The following is a 27,099-nucleotide window of genomic DNA, read 5'->3' as shown; positions in this document are numbered from 1 at the left end:
AGTTGATTCCGTATTTCTAGATTTCCGGAAATCTTTTGACACCGTTCCTCACAAGCGACTTCTAATCAAGCTGCGGGCCTATGGGGTATCGTCTCAGTTGTGCGACTGGATTCGTGATTTCCTGTCAGGCAGGTCGCAGTTCGTAGTAATAGACGGCAAATCATCGAGTAAAACTGAAGTGATATCAGGTGTTCCCCAGGGAAGCGTCCTGGGACCTCTGCTGTTCCTGATCTATATAAATGACCTGGGTGACAATCTGAGCAGTTCTCTTAGGTTGTTCGCAGATGATGCTGTAATTTGCTGTCTAGTAAGGCCATCCGAAGACCAGTATCAGTCGAAAAGCGATTTAGAAAAGATTGCTGTATGGTTTAGCAGGTGGCAGTTGACGCTAAATAACGAAAAGTGTGAGGCGATCCACATGAGTTCCAAAAGAAATCCGTTGGAATTCGATTACTCGATAAATAGTACAATTCTCAAGGCTGTCAATTCAACTAAGTACCTGGGTGTAAAAATTACCAACAACTTCAGTTGGAAAGACCACATAGATAATATTGTGGGGAAGGCGAGCCAAAGGTTGCGTTTCATCGGCAGGACACTTAGAAGATGCAACAAGTCCACTAAAGAGACAGCTTACACTACACTCGTTCGTCCTCTGTTAGAATATTGCTGCGCGGTGTGGAATCCTTACCACGTGGGATTGACGGAGGACATCGAAAGGGTGCAAAAAAGGGCAGCTCGTTTTGTATTATCACGTAATAGGGGAGAGAGTGTGGCAGGTATGATACGCGAGATGGGATGGAAGTCATTAAAGCAAAGACGTGTTTCGTCGCGGCGAGATCTATTTACGAAATTTCAGTCACCAACTTTCAGTAGAGAAGCAGTAACGGTAAGGTGGGTCGATCAGGACAGCTCAGTGACTTGAGCGTGGACTGGTCATGCAGTATCACCTGAGCGACAAATCCATTACGAATATTTCAACCCTTCTAAGGCTACCCAAGTGGATTGTTGGTTATGTGACTGCCAGGTGGAAACGCGACGGAATAATCACAGGTAAGCCAAGACCGGACACACAAAAAGAATGGGCTGCCATCGTCGAGCATCTCATGAACGACACATGCCTGTACTTAATGTTAAGTGACTCTAGAGGTGGTGTAAAGAGGACGGAAGTGGATAACTGGAAACGAGCAATTTTGAGTGATGAATCTCGCTACACCCTGTGGCAATCTGGTGGAAGGATTTGGGCTTGGTGAATAGCTGGAGAACGTTACCTGCCATCATGTCTAGTGCGAAAAGTGGGAACAGAGGAGGTAATGTTACAGATGTGCGAGTTTCTTTCGGTTCCTTTATTGTGCTTAAGAAAGTTCGAAAGGCATACGGACATCTGGCCTGCCCAGAGTCCCTACCTGAACAACTATGAGATGGGTAATAACGTCGATTTTGCTCCAGGCCCCAGTATTGAACCACACTGCCTTCTCCAGTTTCGGCTCTTGACGAAGAAAAGGGCCCCCATTCCTCCACAGACTTAGAGACGGCTCACTGAATGTGTGCCCAATAGAGCTGAAGCCGTCATTTAGACGAAGGGTGGACACACCTCCTATCATTGTGTACTAACAGGTGTCTGGAGACTTTTGATCAAATGGTGTATGCTACTTTTGGAATGTGTCGTCTGCTAAGACATCTCCCAAATAACGCAGACAGGTGAATAGTACCGTGTTCAAATACTTGGGGGTCAGTACGCCCTTGCGACATTATGCATCCGCACGTGATTCCATCCGGACCACCAAACTGGTCATGCTAGACAATGCTGGCTGCAGCCTCACAAAGCATCAGTTGGGAATTCGTAACGCATTCAGGAACGTAGTCTGACATGACCGTTTCGGTGGCCCAGGTGTTAAGGTGTGGGAAGGTATAATGCTGCGAGGGAGTATTGACCTCCATAGCCTTGAACACGGTATTGTGACCCTGTGCGTCCCATCATTCCCTCCGAAATCAGGAACTATACTTCAACTGCCTTCTCCCTCTCGTATCCAGTACAGCTAACGAAGTTCCCACAACTCCTCAAACACCTGCAAAATGCAGTACAACGCATGAGTACTACCCCACGGGCGCCAAAGCTGACAACGGAATTGTAAGTTTCCATCAGACACCGACAGCAGTCATACGGGATCCGGCGGTCCCACTGGCGCTCTCGTTCTGAGTCATGCCTACAGTGGCTCTGGACTACGAGCGCTCTCTGCCGCCGCGATGTATTGTGGCCAGCGGCAGCCAGACAGTTCGGTCACGCTTGGAGTTTCTTTGATACATGAAGCAATGCAGTTGCCACCCAGTCATGGTTCCGACACCATCGTTCGTCCTTCAGTTCAGAGCATTTCATCCTTGTTGCAGAGAGCTGGACTCTGTTTCTTGCTGCATTATTTATAATGAGTCTCTGTACGCTTGGCGCGCAGTCCCGAACCGTGCGACTGCTACGGTCGCAGGTTCGAATCCTGCCTCGTGCATGGATGTGTGTGATGTCCTTAGGTTAGTTAGGTTTAAGTAGTTCTAAGTTCTAGGGGACTGATAACCACAGCAGTTGAGTCCTATAGTGCTCAGAGCCATTTGAACCATTTTTTTGTACGCTTGGAGAAATGCAACTTAAGTATATCTTCTGTTTACTGTGTTAACTTGCTCGCTAATCATTTCTGCTCCTGTCCAGCTTTCCTACGATATTTGCCACACGACTGTGTAGCTCACCTCTCCTGACCACACAAAGTCGTACTCAGCACAAAATAACTCGTCTCACTTAAACTTGAGTCCCTAAATGATACAGTGGTCCCCACCCTTGAGAATCCTCGTCCGCTACCGCTCCTCTATCATCACGGCTCACTCACCCCCCCCCCCCCGTTCCCCACCCCCCACCCTGCCCATACACACCATTACTAAACACTTCACATTCTTTTCCATCGCTATTTAAATAGCCTTCTAGACCTTTCTCTCATCACCGAAATCCAGCCTTCTTCCAACCATAGCCTACCCTATCCATCCTATTCCATAGAAGGCTCCAACCCACGCTTCCTTTTTCAAGCTGACATCCCATTCCTCTCCTAACACCTGCATCTCACTTACCAGTTCCTTCCCAAATAGACATCCAGTTACATTTTTCCATAAAACATCCTCGCCAATACTTACCACATCCCAGTCCACACCCACAGTTTCCAGGGGCCTATGTTCCACTGTCCTCACGATCAGGAAATGTTAATCTCATCAATCATTTAATCATAAATTGGGCATCGGGTTTTCTGCCGGTAATCCGCGTCGTAGTTACACGATAATCTTCAGCAGGTCCTCACTGGGACAGCACCTGATGAAGATTGCGAGTTACACGATCGAAATATCATGCAAGTACGACACAGATTAAAGGCAGAAAACCCGTTTTTCCGAGATGACAACGCCGTCCTGGCAAAACCTGAAAGCCTACTATAAAGACGAACTCCAATGGCTGAAGAGCGATAATTTAGCCGCTGCCAGTCCGCTGCGGTTAGAGGAAATGTACGAGCAGCCTTCAAACCTCTACTAGGTGATGCGTCCCAACAGTCACTCCAGCGGAAATCCCGTGAGTTCACCTCTTCGTGCAACCAGTGGTACCTTCCATCCAGCCTGTAGAAACGCAGGACATTTCACCCGAGTTTTCAGTCCTCGATACTTATACCTCACCACCCGCAGACGTCCTGTTCACCCAACTAAAACAATACAATAACTTGCATCAAAGCCCAATCGAAAGCTACCCTCGAACTCCCACCTACCAACCGTCCAAAAGAAAGCCCACAATTGAGCAGATCTACTAAATCTACTAACGAGCCGAATAAGACGTGTAGACTCCCCGGCTACCTAACAGACCCTGAGCCGTCCAGTACTCGCCTATACAAACGTTACATAGATCTCCGTCCTACGTTTTACCACTCCTTCCAAATCATCGAGCAACTTGCACTCCGCCTTGCGTTCCATATCTCTTCGCCCTCGGCCATTCGTATCTGGTACCCGCTTATTAAGTTCCATCACGGCCGAAAACCAATGTCGCCAGAAGTCAGCGTAACATAAACTTAAAAGCTTTTGCAATCCAGTGGCTTTTCTATCTCACTTTGTAATTCGGTCACTATGACAAAAGAACACGTACGTCACACTGTTCATATTTCAGTCCAGGTTCAGTGATATTGCAGTGAATCCATGAGCTCAATAATGTTTCGTACTTCAGTAAAAATAAGGCCCTTTGCATCGAGAGATAATGGAACGATTTCAGATACGGTGGGGATAAATGGTGGTAGCTTAAAAAACTGCGTCTCACGGACGATACTGCCAATAGCTCCAAAAAAGTCTTTATGAACATCAAAACAGCATCTGCTGCATACACTGGCATCACAGTCCAAATGGTAAAGTTTGTTATTGACTAACTCTGCCTGCATTAAGAGATACCTTCAACATCTCCTTGATCGTAACCGTCTTCCTTGAGTCGTGTAAACATGGAACTGCCAAGCCAATACACGAGATGGACGCTGCTACAGCAACCTCTAACTCCCCATTTGTGTTCTTCCGGCGCTATCCATGACCGGAGAATGTATGGCCCAAGACCCGAAAACCACTATTTCAGTACAGATAAACTATCAGACGAATACCAATTTCCAAAACTACTGCAGCACAGCATCTGCTCAAATAAAAACAACAGCCGGTCTGAAAATAACCATGGATCGATCAGAACCGACAGTCAGGTTATTTTAGATTTAGAACATCCTTTGACCATGTCGACTTAGATATTTCACTTGGGAAACTTAGGAGCCGACATTTTTCTCTACTATTACTGTAATGATTTCACTCGTACCTGACGTCTTGCCAACAATGCCCAGTTTCTGCGCAGATCAATTTTAAGCCAGCTACAGACAATGTCAGTACTGACCTGCGTGTATAATGAATATGAGTATAGAATATAGGGTTAAGACTCAATCGATTCAAAACGCTAGCGGACCTGCTTGCTCATTCTAGGCTCATGAGCTCGAAGTATCTGGAATCCCTACTATCTTTAAACTTAAATCGGATAAATATAAATTCCTCTCACTCAGCAAAACTCTATGAACAATAGCAGATGAAAATCTAAATTGGGCTGAGCACACAGCTACAATGTGCAAGAAGGCACCAGCATATCTGCATGCCCTACAAAAACTTAACAGATCCTCCCCTTTCAACCTACAAAGCGTGTAAAACCTAAGGCAAGTAAAATAGCTCGATAAAACTTGGACCATACATAGAATGTACTAGTATAGTACAGTACAGAAGGTAACTGGAAGAAATACACAATGAGACGAACTGAAATGACACATTTATTCTAAGACTGTAATTACACTGAAGTCGCAGTGATTAGTGATGGTCCCCTGGACATTAGAGAAGGTGGGATACGATTCTTAATTGAGTATGTGACTGCCAGGGGTGGCGAAGCAAGCTATGCAACGAGGTCCCACGTCCGCCTCAAGGTTGGTAAACACTTGTTATGATAGGGAGTAGCATTCCTCCACAAGCTTCGTAGACGACCGCTGGATGTCCATTCGTGCAAGTAGCGTGCTTCAGTACGTCTCCCCAGCACACCCCACACGTGGTCGGTGGGATACAAGTTGGGGAAACAAACAGGACAGTCCATTCGTCGAATATCCTCCACCTGTGCCACTCGATTCGGTCGCGCATTTTTGCCCCTATAAACGAAGTCGGTGACGAATACATCTCTCCAAACACGCAAATGGGAAAGGAATACAGTGTCATAATAACGCAGACAGGTGAATGGTACCGTGTTCAAATACTTCGGGGTCAGTACGCCCTTGCGACATTATGCATCCGCACATGATCCCATCTGGACCACCAAACTGGTCGTGCTAGACAATGCTGGCTGTGCCCTCACAAAGCGTCAGGTGGGAACTCGTAACGCACTCAGGAACGTGGCCCAGGTGTTAAGGTGTGGGAAGGTATAATGCTGCGAGGGGGTATTGACCTCCATAGCCTTGAACACGGTATTGTGACCCTGTATCCCTCACCCATGTGCGTCCAATCAGAGATGCATTCGGCCCTCACTTCATTTTTATAGATGACAATGTTCAGCCGCGTCGAAAACTGTAGATGGAGAATCTCTTGGAATGAGAGGATGTCTACATCTACATCCACACTCCGCAAGCCACCCGACGGTGTGTGGCGGAGGGTACTTTGAGTACCTCAATCGGTTCTCTCTTCTACTCCAGTCTCGTATTGTTCGTCGAAAGAAAGATTGTCGGTATGCCTCTGTGTGAGCTCTAATCTCTCTGATTTTATCCACATGGTCTCTTCGCGAGATATGCGTAGGAGGGAGCAATTTACTACTTGACTCCTCAGTGAGGGTATGTTCTCGAAACAAAAGCCGGTACCGAGCTACTGAGCATCTCTCTTGCAGAGTCATCCACTGGAGTTTATCTGTCATCTCCGTAACGCTTTCGCGATTACTAAATGATCCTGTAACGAAGCGCGCTGCTCTCCGTTGGATCTTCTGTATCTCCTCTATCAACCCTATCTGGCACGGATCCCACACTGGTAAGCAGTATTCAAACAGTGGGCGAACAAGTGTACTGTAACCTACTTCCTTTGTTTTAGGATTGCATTTCCTTAGGATTCTTCCAATGAATCTCAGTCTGGCATCTGCTTTACCGACGATCAACTTTATATGATCATTCCATTTTAAATCACTCCTAATGCCTACTCCCAGATAATTTATGGAATTAACTGCTTCGAGTTGCTGACCTGCTATGTTGTAGCTAAATGATAAGGCATCTTTCTTTCTATATAGTCGCAGCACATTACAGTTGTCTACATTGAGATTTAATTGCCATTCCCTGCACCATGCGTCAATTCGCTGCAGATCCTCCTGCATATAAGTACAATTTTCCATTGTTACAACCTCTCGATATACCACAGCATCATCCGCAAAAAGCCTCAGTGAACTTCCGATGTTATCCACGAGGTCATTTATGTATATTGTGAATAGAAACGGTCCTACGACACTCCCCTGCGGCACACCTGAAATCACTCTTACTTCGGAAGACTTCTCTCCATTGAGAATGACATGACGAATGTACTGGCCTACCCATTCCCCCGAGTTAAATCCCTTCGAGGACATGTGCGATTCGCTGTGGAAGACGCATTGCAACACGTTCCACATGTTCCAACAACCGTCCGGCAGTTAACCGCGCTGTTCACAAGAACTCGTCACCAGCCTTGTAGTGAACATGGGGCCACGTTGCAGAGTACGCAGTGCAGTCAGTGGTGGTCGCACACGCTATTAAGAACACTGTATAACATTTCGTAATGTCCAAGAACCCATCATGAGAGACGGTGACTTCAGTGAAACTGTTTTCTATAAATGAAACCATCATTTCTCTTCGTCTCTTTGTGTGTTTCTTTCAGTTTCCTCCAGTACTACACTGTAGCAGTTGTTCCTGTGTATGGTCCAAGTTTCTTAGAGCTAAGTTACTTTGCAGTGCCACGTCATGAAAAAGTTACTTTCCTCCTTCAGTTCTGCACGTCAGTGTAAATGGAAACGCTGGTACTTCAGCTGTTGATTACAGCTGTAGTATCCTGCGATGTCTTTCTCAGGAAAACTGAGGGCGCTTAGAATTGACGCTGAGCGCCTGTGTGTGACAGGTGTGTAAGGGTCGACTTTTTGATCTCATTCTGTAACAGGAGCTCGAGGTGAGCCGCCGCAGAGCACTCGCTCACAAACATTCCTCCTCGCTGCCGCCCCCAGAGCTCCACTTCCCCTGGCCTACGCAAGAGCACGTTGCCTGCTCACCCAGCGTGAAGCAGATCGAACTAGAGGGCCTTTCAACCTAAGCCTCTGGACGCTCCGAGCCCAAAAGCGAGAGTTACGCGGCAAGCGCCGTTCAGCACATCATACACAGCTATCCTGGCTCCGTCTGGTCTAGCATTTTGCCAACGTAAAAAAAACCTCAAATCCTTTCTCAACCTTGATTCTGTTGCCTGAATCAAACAACTGTTCACATCAAAGCAATATCCCTTCCACCTGACTCCTTCATTCAGCCGGCTTTTACAACAATTCCCTCTCAATAACAGGAACCCGACACTTGAACTATCTCCCTCACTATATTAGAAAACTATATGACATCTGCTTCAACAGACGATTAATAACATACGTACTGAATCAGGAATAATGTCTGGCTTCGCCCTGTACGCTCCTCTTACCCCATAGCACGGAGTACCCTTCTTTCCCAAAAAAATATTTACCATTTCCCAGAGCCCTTGAGTGCTCCGTCTAAATTTCTACCCCTTTGAATTCTCCCTATCAGAGAAATATCAGTTTTGACAACTATAAGTGTATTGTGTACCTGCTACTACCTCTACTATTGTTACTATTACTATTACTATTAGCAGCAGCAGTACCATTAGCCCTTGAATTAAAGCTGTCTGCTCTTAATACTGTTTTCCTCTTATCGTTAGATACATATATATATATTTTATATATACATTTTTTGTACTATTACTACCAGCTTATTACCATTTATGATATTAAAATAATTTTACTGTTCTTAGTAACTCTAATGTAATGACTGCTGTGTGAGTAAGTCCCCGGTACGATGTAAGAGGGGTGTGAAGGCGCTACTCTCGTTAACTTAAATAAAAAATAGAAGAAATAAATAAACTATTTTCTAGCTGTTCTATATCACGGCAGAGTATTTAGAAAGTATATGACGTCTCTCCGGCTCCTGGGGCAAAACACGTCGAAAGAGGCAGACGAGGTACTTTATTTGTTTGTTAAAATTTCTCTTTTTCTTTTTTTCATATCTCATGCCCCAGGCTACCGCGTACCGGTTCTCCATCTCGTGGCCACGCGTGCTACCCAAGGGCGACCTCAGCGTCATCAACCAGGCAGGCATTGATTACTACAACAACCTCATCAACGAGCTGCTGGCCAACGGAATTCAACCTGTGGTAAGGAACAGCCACTTTTTTCTCATAATGGATCACTCCTGAATGACTGTCAAGTTCCGAAATGTACCACAGCATTGCTAATTATTATTTCACTGTACGTTCTGCCCTCGTCGAATATTTTAATAGATACAACCAAGTACCGGGTGATCAAAAAGTCAGTATAAATTTGAAAACTTAATAAACCACGGAATAACGTAGATAGAGAGTTAAAAATGACACACATGCTTGGAATGACATGGGGTTTTATTAGAACAAAAAACAAAAAAAAAGTTCACAAAATGTCCGACAGATGGCACTGGACAGCAAAACTGCTACCGTGACGGGTGAGAGGTACGCCGATATGCTACAGAATCGCATCATCCCCAGCCTGGCTGATAAACACGTGCTGGAACGTACGATGTTTATGCAGGATGGCTCTCCACCCCATATTGCTAGAATCGTGAAAGATCTCTTTCGCGCGTTGTTTGATGATGATCGTGTGCTCAGCCACCACTTTCGTCATGCTTGGCCTCCCAGGTCCCCAGACCTAGTCTGTGCGATTATTGGCTCTGGGGTTGCCTGAAGTCGCAAGTGTATCGTGATCGACCGACATCTGTAGCGAAGCTGAAAGACAACATCCGACGCCAATGCCTCACCATAACGCTGGACATGCTTTACAGTGCTGTTCACAATATTATTCCTCGACTACAGCTATTGTTCAGGAATGATGGTGGACATATTGAGCATTTCCTGTAAAGAACATCATCTTTGCTTTGTCTTACTTTGTTATGCTAATTATTGCTATTCTGATCAGATGAAGCGCCATGTGTTGCAATTTTTTGAACTTTTCTATTTTTTTGGTTCTAATAAAACCCCATGCCATTGAAAGGATGTGAGTCAATTTGTACCTCTCTATCTACATTATTCCGTGATTTATTCAGTTTTCAAATTTATACTGACTTTTTGATCACCCGGTATGTACACCAAGTAAGGCAATTTTCATCCAGTACGCTTTTGGGACTGATATCGGTCCTCCATAAGCCGTGAAGTATTCGAAAGCATTATGTGATGTTGTTGCACACAACATTCCTCTGCACAATATTCTTCGATGGTAGACATAATAAGAGTTGTCAGAATAGCCCCGAATCCTACTGTGTGCTGTACGGCACTAAGAGCAACAACTTTTAGTATGCTTGTCCAATAGTTTAACCCGTTTGGAAATTGTGCACAAATTATCATTTTTTCTGTTTGTAAAACTGAATGGCGCTAGGAGGAGTACTCATAAAATTGTACTTATCACCTCGGTAAATAAAGCTGCAGGATTAATACGTTTGTGTGTTTGCAGTCAGGTAGATGTCTGCATTCGTGGTACACAGTGAAACCCCTTGCCGCGGAACCGCATCACGTCGGTAGACGAGCCAAAGCGAAGTTGTGCAACCTATTGACACAGTGCAGAATTCTGCAATAGTTAATGCACTTTCTGCATTTGAAAAGGAGGAACGCCACTCTAACAATTCGTGCTGACGTGGTTATCATCGTATCAGACAAGTGTTAAGTTGAACCTTTCTGGTACAATAAAACTAAGTGCCGGACCGAGACTCGAACTCGGGACAAGTGAAGATTAGAAGGTGGGGTACGAGGTACTGGAGGAAGTGAAGCTGTCAGTACGGTTCGTGAGTCGTGCTTAGGTAGTTCAGTTGGTAGAACACTTGCCCGCGAAAGGCATAGGTCCCGAATTTCTAGCATCGGTCCAGCACCAAGTTTTAATCTGCCACGGAGTTTCACATCAGCGCACACTGCGCTGCGAAGTGAAAATTTCATTCTGGAAACATCTACACCGTTTCAATCTGCCAGGGAGTTTCATGTCAGTGCACACTTCGCTGCAGAGTGAAAATTTCATTCTGGAATTGTTAAGTTGGCGCTGATGTTTCGACTGTGGTCAAACAAATATGGATGACGATGCCGGAGGGACAAATAATGTCTACGTGGAAAACCGAAAATCGCAAGACACACTGTTGCTCGAAGACTGGTACATCATAGTCTAAGCGAGTGTGGGAAAAGTGTAAAATAGTTATGGATCAGTTTTCAGTATCTTTCCCGACATTTTGTTCATTAAATAGGTCGCTGTCTGCTACGAGGACATGCTGAAATGCAATGACTCCTAATATTTCATGCGAAAACCCTTTAAGCTTGTTCAATAAAACAAGCGTTACTAGTTGTTGAAAATACCGCTACAGTTGTAAAGTCTTTTATTATCACACGACCGGTTTCGGGTTCTTATAAGCCCATCTTCAGATGTCGTAACTTGGTTCTGTGACCCCCGAGCGCCGCAGTGGACGTGTACAAGGCACGGTATGCTATCTACGAGCACAGCGTACGATGGCTGAAGATGGGCATATAAGAGCCCGAAACTGGTCGTGTGATAATAAAAGAACTTCACAACTGTAGCAGTATTTTGAACATCTGGTATAATACTCAGTTGCAGATGTTCCTCCAACACGGTTGTTTGTAAAACTGTAACACCCCACCCGTCACTTATCTGGTTTTGGCGTGTGTTCACCCCAGCTAATTGACTAACAGATCAACAGAGAGTGCAAAACTTCCGCAATATCGGATAACGCAAAGAAAGTAATAAGGCCCTGTGACTCCTGATTGAACTGCGGTGGCAGTGTTGACATTAATTGATTCAGAATTGATCACTTTTAATTAAAAAGAGGTGCACGTAGATGTTATATGCAGCTATTGAACCCCAGATGCAAATGTTGAACATAAAATTAATTAAGAAAGTGACTTGGGATTTCAACTACTTGATTGAAAACAGATGCAGTCGATTATCACAAATTTATTTTAACTCACGACCTTCAATCATCACATTACATGACTCTCCTACCAGGCAGTGGTAATAAATTGCATTTGCGTGGAGTAAAGCTCGTTAACTCACAAGCAATTCCTATCGACTGACCCAGGCGCAATGCGAAGCGCGAGAAGAATTCTACAGTACACGTCCCATGAAACCCTCGTGGAAACTTTGCCAACGTCATCCAACAAATTAATCAGTGGCCGGTGGAGGCGCAATATCACCGAATACAGCGTGACAGAGCGGCGTCATTGTGTGGACGTCGGCTGACCTCGTGGTGCTGCAAGGCTGCGCTCGTCTATTCACTCCTAGCTATCTTGCTCAGTACATAGCTGAACCAAAACTTTCTATCTCCAAGCTCAATCGTTCCATTTGTTAAGTCCTAAACTGCAAAGATGCTCACTCTTCCTCAGGCAAGCTGAGTAAAGAACGCCAAGTCCGCACTCTAGGCAAGCTGGGAACGGAAGACCTCTACTGACACTTCTGCCAGTCCGCTCTTCGCCTCGGTTTCCCCTCCAGCAAAATCGCTTACGCCAATTGCAACACAAGTCGCGTTAATTATGCATCGCTTCCCAGCGCCGACCAATGCCTGCTCTGGGAAGAACAAATTCCCCCAAAATTTCCCTTCCTCTCAACTTCTGCTATTTAGCTCCTCCCAAGCCATCCATCAAGGTTAGCATCTGCACAAAACACCAAGTTTTCCGGAATTCTGATTCCCAGGAGAGTACTTCAAATTCCATGGTCCTACGTTCCCATCGGAGGCCGGCGTATTTCATGCTGTCACTCTTCACCTGATTTACTTCAGGCTCTGTGGACCGTGAATTCAGCGTGAAGTTGCTGTAGTCACGAACACGCATATTTTGACCTCTGTTGACCGCTCCACCATAGCTTTGCGCGGCTTTGTCGCATGTTTCACAGAAAATGGGACGCCGGACATTTATCAACAGGCATCCAAGTTCTCCGTCTGTTTCTCGATACACCAGCATGGAGTCGCGGTCAACCACCCACTCACTGTCACTCATCTTAAGGCCGCTGGAGGCCACGCACAGTTACCACTTTCTCAGAGCTTGAGCCGCCCTAAGCTGCCTATTGTTGCTTCCCTTAGCCGCTCCCCCAGCCGGCCATGGTCAACTCTAAATCCTTTCCTGGGGTAAACTAGCATCCAGTAAATCGACTCGTTTCCTCAAAGTTTTCATGTCATGTGAATTATTTTAAAACCATCAGCTGACATTAATTATTCCAATACGTCCATACTATACCCTCTACAAGATGCATTGTGCCTTGTCAGTCATTTTGTTCAGCCCTACTGTTCGCTCAACGTGAGTTTGGTGATCTTTAATGACTTCATGTAAGGGGCATAGTTCTTGCCATCTTACAAAACAAATATTATTAACGTTCTAAGTCTTTATTCTTCAGGTCTGCATATTTATTTCTCAGCAGAGTCATCCTGGCGAGGAACACATTACTCCCAACGAGGGACCAGTTTATTAATACCGTCACTGCAGAATTTTCACACAGTTGACGGAGCCAGAACCTCACCTCTGCTTGCGCTGCTTCATCACTATCAAAGTGAAGTCCTCGAAGATCTTCTTTTAAGTTTTGAAAGCAGATGAAAATAGGATGCGGCCAAATCAGGACCGTATGCAGGGCGACCAATGACAGTGAACCCAAAGCATTGCATTGTTGTAGTTGTCACACCGCTCGTGTGGGATCTAGCTTTGTCATGCTAAAGGAGAGTGTTCTACGTGTATGGACGAACTCTTCGAACTTTGTGCTTTTAGTATTCTGGGGGTCTCGTAGTTCCTTGCAGAGTTTATGCTGTAGGTACGAATGTCAAATCCGGCACACCTTGAACATCTTTGGAGCATGACTGCCTGCTGATGGCGCCATGATATTGTTTTTGTTTCTTTTTCGTTTTTTGGCGTCGGTGATCCTTTGTGAGGGAACTCCATTGCTGCTCTTTTGTTTTTGGTGTGAAAATGAGGAACCCAGCTTTCATCACAATGTTGTAAAGGTGCCCATAATCCTCACTCTCAGAACGAAAAACAATTTGTTGACACATGTTTTGAATCTCCCACTTTTTATATCGGGTATTCGGGGCAGCCACTTACCTGTACCGCAGTTCTGCAGTGATGGCCAGTGCACACTCTCAGTTACCTGAGAGCCGTGTCTGTGTTATCCGACGATTTTCTCTGATGTATTCATCAACCCGATTCCGATGAGTCTCGTCGGTTGTCGTAAGCCTGTCGTCTGAGCAGTATCACACACGTTGAGGTCAGCACCATCGTTCCCTTCATTACGAACAAAAACAACCAACGTCGCACGCTACTAGTGTCGACACAATCATCACCGTACACAGTTTTCATTCTTCTACGGATTTCCATTGGAGGCACGTTTCCCGCTCTCAGAAGCTCGATTACAGCACGTTGTCTCTGATGCAGTGACGCAGTTACATTACACACCGCTATATAACACACTATAATCCGGAGTCCTCTTGCGGCAGAGGGTTGCAACTTGTGTCAGTGAAGCGAGAAAGTCGACCGGGCCGATAAATATGCATAAGACGTAATACCTCGGCAGGTATTGACAACAAAATAAAAGATTGGGAGCCATTACTTATGAGCGCGCCCTAGTAAAATAGGGAAATGCAGACACTTACCCAAAGAGCCATAAGACCCGAGACAGCACCGGAAATGTAGCAGTTGTGTCAGGACAGTGCAGTTGACTTGTCTAACCACCTAATCACCGTGGATGAATCCTGCTTGTATTGCTGTCATCCTGAGGACAACGAACGAAGCAAACAGTATAAACATGTCGAGTCGAGTCACCATTGCAGTGAATGCCCGACCATCATCGGCAAGGTGCTGTTGAGCGTCTTTCGGGACTGTCGTGGAGTGGTGCTAACAGATTTTGCCTGTAAATACCAAACAGTGATAGGTGTGTACTATATAAATCTCCTGACGAGGGTACGTGCAGCTGTTAAGCTCTCTACGAGAGTGTTTGTTGGTTGGATGGACGGTTAGGGGAAGGGGACCGAACGGTCAGTTCACCGGTCCCATTCGATTAGCCAAGGACGGGGAAGGAAATCGGCCGTGCCCTTTCAAAAGAACCATCCCGGCATTTGCCGGAAACTATTTAAGGAAATCACGGAAAACCTAACTCAGGATTGTCGGACGCGAATGCGAGCCCAGTATGCTATCCACTGTACCTCACTCGGTGGGGTGTTTGTGATCCACAAAAACGCCCCGGCGCATTCTGCACATGCTGATTCTGGGGGCTAGCAAAGTTTTCCTCATTATCCGTATTCCCAAGAAATGGTGCTGAATACTTTCTTCATCTTTCCTCGGATGAAGAAACTGTTGCGTGGCAGGTATATTCAAAATGATAACGAAGCGATTTTTTATTTTCTTTAACAATCTGAATGCAAACTTCAACAGCCAACGCCTCCGTCCTTGGGAAAAATGTCGCACATGGAAGGGTGAGTTTTTAGATAACGCGTAACACCAAGTTTCGCTCTTGTAGCTTGACTTTTTCGAGGTGATAAGTAAAACCCTATGACTGCTCCTCGTTAAACGAAATACATTCAGTTATCAGTATTGTATTTCACTGCAGACATAATTGAATTTGTAACACTGTTCTTTATTTTTGTAAAACCTGTACAAACAGTGGGTTCGTGGTGTGGGTTCCTGTAGTCATGTCCTAGTTCGTGAACCACGGGCAACGTATGAGTGGCCAAGTAAGTGGTCCCGACAGTCGGGATACCAGTTACTTTGGAATAAGGCTGGGCATCTCGGACATATTCTGAGTCGTGGTCACCTTTGAGCTCATACGTCAAAGACTACCAAATCCAACGGTTAATCCCCCAACCGTTAGGGGTAAAACCCAATGGGACTCGGGGCAAGTAAGGCCAGCAACCTGCTACCCTGGTACTTTAAATATGATGCTGGCAACAATCAGAGCAAAATGCCTCGGACCTTTGGAGGTGACGGAGTCCCACCTCTAACTGACAAACAAGGGACTCCTAAGATACGACTTGGCAATCAAATGGTAATGAGATGGGGAGCTATTAATATCAATGGGGGCTACTCTGGGAAGAAGGTAGAGCTGGTAGAGGCTGCAAGTAAGATGGGGCTGGACGTTTCAACTGTTAATGACATTCGGGTAAGGGGTGAGAAAGAAGAGGAAGTGGGAGAATACAAGGTTTACCTGTCAGGAGCCAAAGCAGGAATAGCACAATGGGGTGTAGGGCTTTACTTCAGGAAAGAAATGGAACCCAGCGTAGTTGCAATATGGTATGTAAACGAACGACTGATGTGGATAGATTTGACAGTGTCTAGCAAGAAAATTAGGATTGTGTCAGTATATTCGCATTGTGAAGGGACAGATCAAGATAAGATGGGTAGTTTTTATGAGGCACTCAGTGACGTAGTTGTTAGAGTAAAGGACAAGGACAGTGTTCTGCTCATGGGTGATTTTAATGCCAGGATTGGAAATCGAACAGAAGGGTATGAAAAGGTTAGGGGTAAATTTGGAAAATTTGGAGAGGATATGGAGGCCAACAGGAACGGGAAGCAACTCTTGGATTTCTGTGCCAGTATGGGCTTAGTAATCACAAACTCCTTTTTTAAACATAAGAACATTCACCGGTATACTTGGGAAGGCAGGGGAACCAGATCTGTCATTGACTATATAATAACAGATCAAGAACTCAGGAAGGCTGTGAGGGACACACGTGTATTCAGGGGGTTCTTTGATGACACTGATCATTGTTTAATCTGCAGTGAAATTGGGATTGTGAGGCCCAAAGTGCAGGAGGTCAGGTCCATATGTAGGAGGATAAGAGTGGAGAAACTTCAGGATAAGGAAATCAGGCACAAGTACATAACAGCGATATCAGAAAGGTACCAGTTAGTTGAATGTAGTCAATTACAGTCATTGGAAAAGGAATGGACAAGGTACAGTGGCACAGTACTAGAAGTGGCTAAAAATGTCTTGGAACAGTAGTGTGTAAAAGTAGGATGAAGCAAACAGCTTGGTGGAATGACACAGTCAAGGCAACCTGTAAAAGGAAAAAGAAGGCGTATCAAAAATGGCTACATACTAGAACTCAGGTAGACAGAGAAAGTTATGTTGAAGAAAGAAACAAAGCCAAACAGATAATTGCAGCATCCAAGAAGAAATCTTGGGAAGACTTTGGAAACAGATTGGAGACTATGGGTCAAGCGCGCTGGAAAACCATTCTGTAGTGTAATTAGTGGTCTTCGAAAAGGAGGTAAGAAGGAAATAACAAGTATTTTGGACAGGTCAGAAAAACTGCTGGTGAATCCGTGGATGCCTTGGGCAGATGGAGGGAATATTTTGAAGAGTTGCTCAATGTAGGTGAAAATGCGATCAGTAACGTTTCAGATTTCGAGGTAGAATGGGATAGGAATGATGATGGAAACAGGATCACATTTGAGGAAGTGGAGAAAATGGTCAATAGATTGCAGTGCAATAAAGCAGCTGGGGTGGATGAAATTAAGTCGGAACTCATCAAATACAGTGGAATGTCAGGTCTTAAATGGCTACACAGGTAATTGAAATGGCGTGGGATTCGGGACAGGTTCCATCAGACTGGACAAAAGCAGTAATCACACCAATCTTTAAACATGGAAACAGAAAATATTGTAACAACTACAGAGGTATCTCTTTAATCAGCGTTGTGGGTAAAATCTTCTCAGGTATTGTTGAAAGTATTAGTTGAGGACCAACTGGATGAAAATCAGTGTGGGTTTAGGCCTCTTAGAGGTTGTCAGGACCAGATCTTTAGCTTTCGGCAAATAATGGAGAAGTGTTATGAGTGGAACAGGGAATTGTATATATGCTTTATAGATATAGAAAAGGCATATGACCGGGTTCCTAGGAGGAAGTTATTGTCTGTTCTACGAGATTATGGAATAGGAGGCAAACTTTTGCAAGCAATTAAAGGTCTTTACATGGATAGTCAGTCAGCAATTAGAGTTGACGGTAAACTGAGTTCATGGTTCAGAGTAGTTTCAGGGGTAAGACAAGGCTGCAACCTGTCTCCACTGCTGTTCATATTATTTATGGATCATATGTTGAAAACAATAGACTGGCTGGGTGAGATTAAGATATGTGAACACAAAATAAGTAGTCTTGCATATGCAGATGACTTAGTTGCGATGGCAGATTCGATTGAAAGTTTGGAAAGTAATATTTCAGAGTTAGATCAGGAATGTAAGGACTATGGTATGAAGATTAGCATCTCCAAAACGAAAGTAATGTCAGTGGGAAAGAAATATAAACGGATTGAGTGTCAAATACGAGGAACAAAGTTAGAACAGGTGGACGGTTTCAAGTACTTAGGATGCATATTCTCACAGGACGGCAAAATAGTGAAAGAACTGGAAGCGAGGTGTAGCAAAGCTAATGTAGTGAGCGCTCAGCTACGATCTATTCTCTTCTGCAAGAAGGAAGTCAGTACCAAGACTAAGTTATCTGTGCACCGTTCAATCTTTCGACCAACATTGTTGTATGGGAGCGAAAGCTGGGTGGATTCAGGTTACCTTATCAACAAGGTTGAGGTTACAGATATGAAAGTAGCTAGGATGATTGCAGGTACTAGTAGATGGGAACAATGGCAGGAGGGTGTCCACAATGAGGAAATCAAAGAAAAATTGGGAATGAACTCTATAGAGGTAGCAGTCATGGGGAACAGGCTTAGATGGTGGGGTCATGTTACACGCATGGGAGAAGCAAGGTTACCCAAGAGACTCATGGGTTCAGCAGTAGAGGGTAGGAGGAGTCGGGGCAGACCAAGGAGAAGGTACCTGGATTCGGTTAAGAATGATTTTGAAGTAATAGGTTTAACATCAGAAGAGCAACCAATGTTAGCACTGAATAGGGGATCATGGTGGAATTTTATAAGGGGGCTATGCTCCAGACTGAACTCCGAAAGGCATAATCAGTCTCAAATGATGATGATGATGATGATGATGCTGTACAAACAGCTATTCACATATCCTTCATTATGAATTACATTGATGGGAAGGGTATGTGTTCAAATAAAGTCCACTGCAACAGATGAGGTCTGCGTTCTAACAGCAACAAATGTCTTGAGATCAACACAGAATAATAGATCAGGATACGGGGAACCTGTAACATGTACCATAAAATATATAAAAAGGACGTATTACCGACTCCTTTTTCCACGTCAAGGTCTTTCCTTTCCATATTTTTGGCGCAGGACATATTGACCAAAGCAGGAAATGTCTAGTAAACATCGGTCTAAAACGCCTACTTTACGAGCTATGAGCACTTGCTCCTCGTCGTTAATATGAACCGACTCTACTCCTGAACAAGTGCCCATAGTTCTCATAATTCTCTAGGTAAGCACTTTAGAGCCCTTGTTTACTAGACATTTATTGTTTTTGTGTAAGGAATCTGTCCCTAAAGTTTATTGGCGTTTTCTTGGGACGCCATATACATTATGTTCACCTACCTGAATGCCGGTATGTCCACCTTTGGGACGCATAAAAACGGCGACGCCTCGTGGCATGGGAACAATGAGGCCTTGGCAGGTCTCTGGAAGAAGTTGCCACCACATCTGCACACACAACTCACTTAATTTCCGTGAGAGGGGCTAGGAGTCCTCATGTCACATTCAATCACATCCAAGATGTGTTCGATCGGGTTCACATCTGACGAGTTGGGGGCCAGCACATCAACTGGAACCCGCCACCGTGTTCCCCGAATGACTCCACCAAACGCCTGGTCTTGTGACATGGAGAATTATCCTGTTGAAAAATGTCACTGCCGTCGGGAAACATGATCGCCATGAAGGACTGTAGTGGTCTACAACCATTGTACGATACTCCTTGGCCGTCATGGTGCCTTGCACGAGCTCCACTACACCCGTGAATGCTCACATCAGTGTTTACCGGAGCGTAATGGAGCCGCCATCAGCTTGTCCCCGTTCCGCAGTACAGCTGTCGAGGAGCTGTACCCCTGGAAGACGACTGATTCGCGCCCCCGAATCGGCATGATGAAGAAGACCGTGCAGCGTTCTGCCACTGTGCCGAGACCAGTCTCGATGATGACGTGCACATTTCAGTCGTAGTTACTGACGTCGTGGTGTTAACATTGGCACATGCATCGATCGTCGGCTGCGGAGCCCTATCGTCAGGTGTGTTCGCTGCACTGTGTGGTCAGACACTCTTGTACTCTGCCCAGAATTAATGTCCGGTGTTAGTTCCGCCACAGTTCGCCGCATGACTCATTTCATCTGTAATGAGTAGTGGCCGCCCAACCTCTAGATATGGTTTCACCTTGGTTTTGCCACGTGTTGACGGCATTCACCACAGCACTCCTCGAACACCAGAAAGGTCTTTCCATCACAGTATGTCCTCGGTGAGCCTCAGACAGATAGCGCCCCTGACTACCAATCTATTCTGTGAGCCGCGCAGGGTAGCCGCGCGGTCTAAGGCGCCTTGGCCTCCTTCGAAGGTTCGAGTCCCCCTTCGGGCATGGGTGTATGTGTTGTCCTTAGCGTAAGTTAGTTTCAGTTAGATTAACTAGTGTGTAAGCCTACGGACCGATGACTTCACAGTTTGCTCCCATAGGAACTTACCACAAATTTCCGATTTCCATTCGTGAAAACGATATATCAATAGCACTTTCCAAGTCCGTAATATCTGCGGTACAAGTTTTATGTGAGACATCAAATATATAGGGTGTATCACATAAATTTGCCACGTCATAGGATATTTCTGAAATGAAACAAAATGTGAAAAATGCAGTTGGCCAGGGATGCAACCATGTTAGGGACTCTTATAGTCGTCAGGAACAGTCTCTACAAATAAACAAATATCATTCTCAACACGAAAGTTATGCTTTTTTAAATGGTACATGTTCATTTTTTCTACCAAAATGAAAATCAGTGTGTGCTGTGCGTACTGTAAGATCTTTGGTACACCATCAGATTATTTGACTCGTCGCTCTAACGAAGTAGGCGAGTGTCAGCAATATGTCTCGTGGTCTTATCGTGGCGTGTTTATCTTTTGCCGTTAGGTCAGACGATAGAAATGCCACTTGCACGCTTAGAGTAGCAGATTGACAGTGACCAACTTTAAACAGAACTTGATTAATTTTCACACACATTTATTAAAATAATAACAAGCATAAAATTACTTGATTCTGGATGCTATTTACAATTGACAATCTAAAGTTCCTTTGGTCTTGGTACGTTAATCCTATTCTCACATATCTCTGATACTTGACAAAGTGTCTATACATTTATCTTCATGGCTATGTACAGGAATACGACAATCTTATTAGGCGCAGACTGAAACTTGACTATAGACTGGTACAGACTAATGTGGACTGGTACAGACAGGTGCAGATAAATGCAGACTAATGCAGACTGATTGATCGGAGGCCTGTACACTCGTTATAATACCTTGCGCGTTCAGGTATCACTGCGCGAGTGTGATCTGCCAGGAGAAAAGGTTCTGTGTTAGCAGCGATCTCATTGGCTGCGTTACATATTAATACGCGGATCGGCGGAAGCCGAATTTCGTCCGTCTCTATGGCAGCGCCATCACGTAGTGCAGAGACAGACGAGCGCTGCGCCTGCGATGTTGTGCTTAGCCGGGCGCGCTCTAGTGGGAAAGCTGACTATGCGGAACTATGTACACAACACAGAGGTACAGTTAGTAGTCATTTCAAACTTGTTTTCGGTGCTCTAAACCTTATATCTTGTGAAATACTTTAAATAATGGAAGCGATGACACTGTTTCTGTCGTGGTGCTGCATACCGCGGCAGAAACTGATGTGCCATTACCATCCTTTATAGTCTATGTGTTTCAGGAGGTACAAGGTTTCCAACAGTGAAACAAGTCCGTCATCACTACCTGCACCTCTGGTTTTCATTTCCTCAGAAGTATACTTGTGCTCTTTAAAAAACCGTAATTTTGCGTTGAAAGTGGTATTTGAAACATTTATGGATTCTGCATGTCTGCCCATTGCAGGAGCCTCTGGCATAGATGCATCGAAATACAGAGAGAATAACTGTTACATTAACTGTGTTCCTAAATTACGGGATTGGACGTGGTCGTTAATGCAGAACAGAGACAGTGCTAACATGTCAGAAATGAACTTACATTAAGATAACTGACAACGAACTGTGAAGGGAGCTTTCTGCCTGATACATGGAGAAACGTACTTTTGCTACAGGTGACGATGTACCACTGGGACCTACCCCAAGCGCTGCAGTACCTCGGTGGGTGGGTTAACGAGATCATGGTCGACTACTTCGCGGACTACGCCAAGCTGCTCTTCGACAATTACGGAGACAGGGTAAGTTCCCGTGAGGCAGCGCTCGTAGCTCCTCTGTGGCGGCCTCAGCTCACGAGTGTCTCTGGGTGGGCAGGTGAAGTGGTGGATCACGTTCAACGAGCCCGCCATCATCGTCTGGGGCTACGCCATAGCCGGCGTGCCGCCCGGCGTTCCGGCGACGGGCGTCGGCGACTACCTGGCGACGCACACGGTGATCAAGGCCCACGCGCGCGTCTGGCACCTGTACGACGAGCAGTACAGAGCGACACAGAACGGTTCGTCCACTTTGCCTTAAACCTGTCTTCGGTTTCCACGTGGGTGGGTGTGAAGTGACTGCAAACAAAACTGATACTGATAGTTTGTTCCTTCTTGATCAAATCCGGTATGCTGAATGCTCTGTGTACATGTGTCTACATATCTACATACGTGTGCAAGTCAGTTTGTGAGTGTGTGGAAGAAGGATCGGTCAACTCACCTCGTGTCTCCGTGTGAGTGCATTCTTCCACTTCTTTTTACTCACTTTCTTGACTGTAAATACGTGTTATTCCCACATCAGCACTTCTTGTTTCTCACGATCACACTTGATTTGTCGGACTCATTTTCTCTACCACACTTCTCAGTTTTGAATGTTTTATTCGATTAAATTTACGATATACTGTGAGCACCTGCTGCAAACAATTCGAATTTGCGCCAGGGTTTGTGCGGTGTCTCAAATACGCAACTTCATTCAAAATAATTGATGCTGTTGCAGATACAGTCGGCCCGTGTGTCCGTGCGGTTCTAGGCACTTCAGTCTGGAACCGTGTGACCGCTACGGCCGCAGGTTCGAATCCTGCCTTGGGCATGGATGTGTGTGATGTCCTTAGGTTAGTTAGGTTTAAGTAGTTCTAAGCTCTAGGTGACTGATGACCACAGATGTTAAGTCCCATAGTGCTCAGAGCCATTTGAACCATTTGCAGATACATTTACTTAAGACAATCTTCCTGATAGCCTGATATGCTAGCAAACTTGGCCACATCGGCACTCAACGCTTTTCTCCAGTTTGTCGCGACACCACTGGAGGCGGGCTGCACAATGTTGGGGCGTGAGCGGAAGACGGCCTAACGGTGTGCGGGACCGTAGCCCAGCTTCATGGAGACGGTTGCGAATGATCCTCGCCGATACCCCAGGAGCAACAGTGTCCCTAATTTGCTGGGAAGTGGCGGTGCGGTTCCCTACGGCGCTGCGTAGGATCCTACAGTCTTGGCGTGCATCCGTGCGTCGCTGCGGTCCGGTCCCAGGTCGACGGGCACGTGCACCTTCCGCCGACCACTGGCGACAACATCGATGTACTGTGGAGACCTCACGCCCCACGTGTTGAGCAATTCGGCGGTACTTCCATCCGGCCTCCCGCATGCCCACTATACGCCCTCGCTCAAAGTCCGTCAACTGCACATACGGTTCACGTCCACGCTGTCGCGGCATGCTACCAGTGTTAAAGACTGCGATGGAGCTCCGTATGCCACGGCAAACTGGCTGACACCGACGGCGGCGGTGCACAAATGCTGCGCAGCTAGCGCCATTCGACGGCCAACACCGCGGTTCCTGGTGTGTCCGCTGTGCCGTGCGTGTGATCATTGCTTGTACAGCCCTCTCGCAGTGTCCGGAGCAAGTATGGTGGGTCTGACACACCGGTGTCAATGTGTTCTTTTTTCCATTTCCAGGAGTGTACATAATTGATAGCGCCCAGGAATTCGCCAGAAGCATAAATTTCATCATTTTATGATTTTAATTGTTCTCAGTAGCGTCTAATAGTTTTCTGGGGGTAGACTAATGCCAGCAGTTTATACGCATTGAAGTCAAGATTGGTGTAAGCAAGGTTAGTTGCACAAGCAACTAGTAAAGTTGAAAAATTGTTTCTTCGCATTAATTTTCAAAAATGATATTAAAAAGCCAAACCATCATGCGATGTGGTGCAGCGGTAAGACAGTGGATTTCAAATACCTATGCACCAATCCAGATTTAGCTCCTTTGTGATTTCGATAAATCACTTAAGATGGATGCTGGGATGGTTCCTACCGTTCCTCAATCAGATCTTGGGCCCTACCTCTACTGTCTCATCATCAACGCTGTCTTAAACTCTAATCTCCCTTTTTTAAAGACACGTTTTAGAGTTCAGAGGAATGATGACTCATAAATCATGCAATAAAACATAACGAATGAAGTACTCATTCTTCAAAGTAACTTTTTGGTCAAATGCACACAATGTGCGGGCTGTCTAACTCGTTTGTGATGTAAAAATATTTAGTTTCACAAAATATGTAACGTTTTAAATAATGAACTACGTGAAAATTTGAAACAGTTGTTCTGAGAGGAAAAATAAATTTAACAATATGTAATAAAATTTGGAGTCGTGCTCCAAGCAGATCATCACATACGCCATCGTACCAGTGTTTATTGGGATCCTTGGAAATATTTTAGGTTTATGGTGAATTTTAACAGATGCAGCACATATACACACTGGTGTTAGATTGGATGTTGTACACAGAAGTCTTCAGGCATCTCTAAACTCTCAAACAAGGAGCCTAAGGGCTTTATGTCAGTTTGTTTTTAATTCAGATATTTTACAAGTATGCTTATACAAATAAAAATTGTTGCATAGCTAGATTTGTTATTATGAACATAAAACAAAAACAACTTTAATTTTACCAGTTGTGCCTCTCAAATAGGTACATCTGCCCCGAATCAGACACGTTTAAAACTAATACATAAATTTTAAATATATTTGAGAAATCCGTTCAGTGGATGTTGCTAGTTTCAGAAAAAATGTCATTCTACTGAGTTAATCACTACTACATTAAGTATTTCCTCCTCTTTCAATAATAATGGCGCTAAGTATGAAGAAATGACCATGAAAATTATTATAAGTGTTTCTTTAAATGTAAATCAGGAACAAATGTAGTTTAGACAGTTCCTCAATCGTTACAGTATCAACTTTGTGTGATCTATTGTTGGAATTGCACATTCAACAACTTAAACGTAGCATAAATGATGTACAATAACTGGTATTATTTTCTGATGCGAAGCTAAACTAATTCACCCAGAGGTAATGTAATAGTTTAATATAAATAACAGTTTTATCTCAAATTTGTTTCAGGCTCTGTGGGAATGACACTGAGCAGCTCACAATACGAACCGTATACAAACTCTACTGAAGACATAGAAGCAACTGAGAGACAAAGACAGTTTAAGGTGAGTCAGCGAAGTGTTTGAGAGGGCTACAAAGTTATAGCTACCAGTCAAATTGTAATTACACGTGTTTTCATTTTATGACGATGTTCTTCAATATCCTTCAAATGTTCAAATGTGTGTGAAATCTTATGGAACTTAACTGCTAAGATCATCAGTCCCTAAGCTTACACACTACTTAACCTAAATTATCCTAAGGACAAACACACACACCCATGCCCGAGGGAGGACTTAAACCTCCGCCGGGACCAGTCGCACAGTTCATGACTGCTGCGCCCTAGACCGCCCGGCTAATTCAACACACCAGCGACTTCCTAAGATCTCATAATTTCATGTTTTATGTTCAACCGTTTTTCCGTTGTCAAATTCCAGCGCCCCATAACAATTAAATTTTCGTCTCACTTAACGATATCAACTATTTCTTTAATCCCATCATACACTCGTTTAGTCTCTTTAATATCTATGGGGCTAGTAGACACATACACTTGTACCAATGTGATGGGTCTTGGCTTTTATCTTTCTTGGCTATGTATTCGCTATTCCTTTCACAGCACTTCACCGACATTACAACTTTTTTCTCGATTATTTGACCTACAACTCCGTTACACCTATGATCTCTTGTTAACAACCTTCCACCCACCTGGACACGAATCCTGTTCTTGCCACCACACTTCATTAGATACCATTATATCTAACTGCGACATCCACAATGAGATTTTCACTGTGCAGCGGAGTGTGCGCTGATATGAAACTTCCTGGCAGACTAAAGCTGTGTGGAGACCGAGACTCGAACTCGGGACCTTTGCCTTTCGCGGGCAAGTGCTCGGCTGTATATAGCCATCTTCGGTGCATTTTCGTTACAATTCAACAGACTCTTGGCAGTTTTAATCTCGCAGGAAGTTTCATAACTGCGACATATTAGTTTCTATTTTCAACTTCTCCAACCAGTCCTCACGATCAAGGAATCTAAAATTCAACACTTCGACCTTCAGAATACCAGACTTGTTTTATCCAGATGACATCCTCCTGAGAAGGCCCCTTCTAGAAATACGAATGAAGGACATTTCTATCTCCGAAATATTTTAACCAAGAGCAATGTTACCATCAAAAAACCTTAATGTAGAGCTGAATAATCTCGGAAAACATAATAGCTCTAGTTTCCCCTTCTTTTCAGCTGTTCGCAGCACCAATATAGGAAGACTACGTAGTACAATGCTACAAGGCTACATCAATTTTGATTCCATTAGGAACCGTTGTGCTCAGCGACTGTAGATTATATGGAAGAAGAGGCGCACAGCAGTCAGTCACAATCCCATTAGTTTTCATTATGCTTTCAGATCTAGATTTCGGCTGTAAATAGCCATCTTCGGTGCATTTTCGTTACAATTCAACATACTCTTGGCAGTTCATGGCACCATATGTTCTTGCTGGTGTATAGTCAGATGACTATTTATAGCCGAAATCTAGATTTGCAGGCTAATAAAAACTAATGGCATTGCGACTGACTGTTGTGTACCTTTCCTTCCATAAGACCACGTCAGCCAATCATCTAGACTGTTGCCCCTGCAACTATGAAAAGGCTGCTGCCTCTCTTCAGGAACCACAGGTTTGTTCGTCGTCTCCACAGATGTCCTTCCGATGTGGTTACTTACACTCTACACTCAGTTGCATTTTGCTGTTTATTCTTCAGTATTAAACTGAGGGACTTTGAT

General features: G+C 44.7%; 1 protein-coding gene across 1 annotated transcript in view; it reads left to right on the top strand.

The window, feature by feature from the left end:
• LOC124805392 (myrosinase 1-like) overlaps positions 1–27,099 on the top strand; it is a 246,463-nt gene that overhangs the window by 186,156 nt on the left and 33,208 nt on the right. Inside the window, exons 12-16 of the mRNA XM_047265954.1 lie at positions 2,032–2,128; positions 8,854–8,988; positions 22,058–22,180; positions 22,254–22,434; positions 25,296–25,390. Coding sequence (XP_047121910.1) covers positions 2,032–2,128; positions 8,854–8,988; positions 22,058–22,180; positions 22,254–22,434; positions 25,296–25,390 — 631 coding nt within the window. The remainder of the gene's footprint in view (positions 1–2,031; positions 2,129–8,853; positions 8,989–22,057; positions 22,181–22,253; positions 22,435–25,295; positions 25,391–27,099) is intronic.

The sequence above is a fragment of the Schistocerca piceifrons genome, chromosome 7 (genome assembly GCF_021461385.2).
Source record: "Schistocerca piceifrons isolate TAMUIC-IGC-003096 chromosome 7, iqSchPice1.1, whole genome shotgun sequence".
NCBI classification, from domain to species: Eukaryota; Metazoa; Arthropoda; class Insecta; order Orthoptera; family Acrididae; genus Schistocerca; species Schistocerca piceifrons.
Note: the sequence above shows the minus strand (reverse complement) of the source record. Positions and strands in the feature narration are given on the sequence as shown.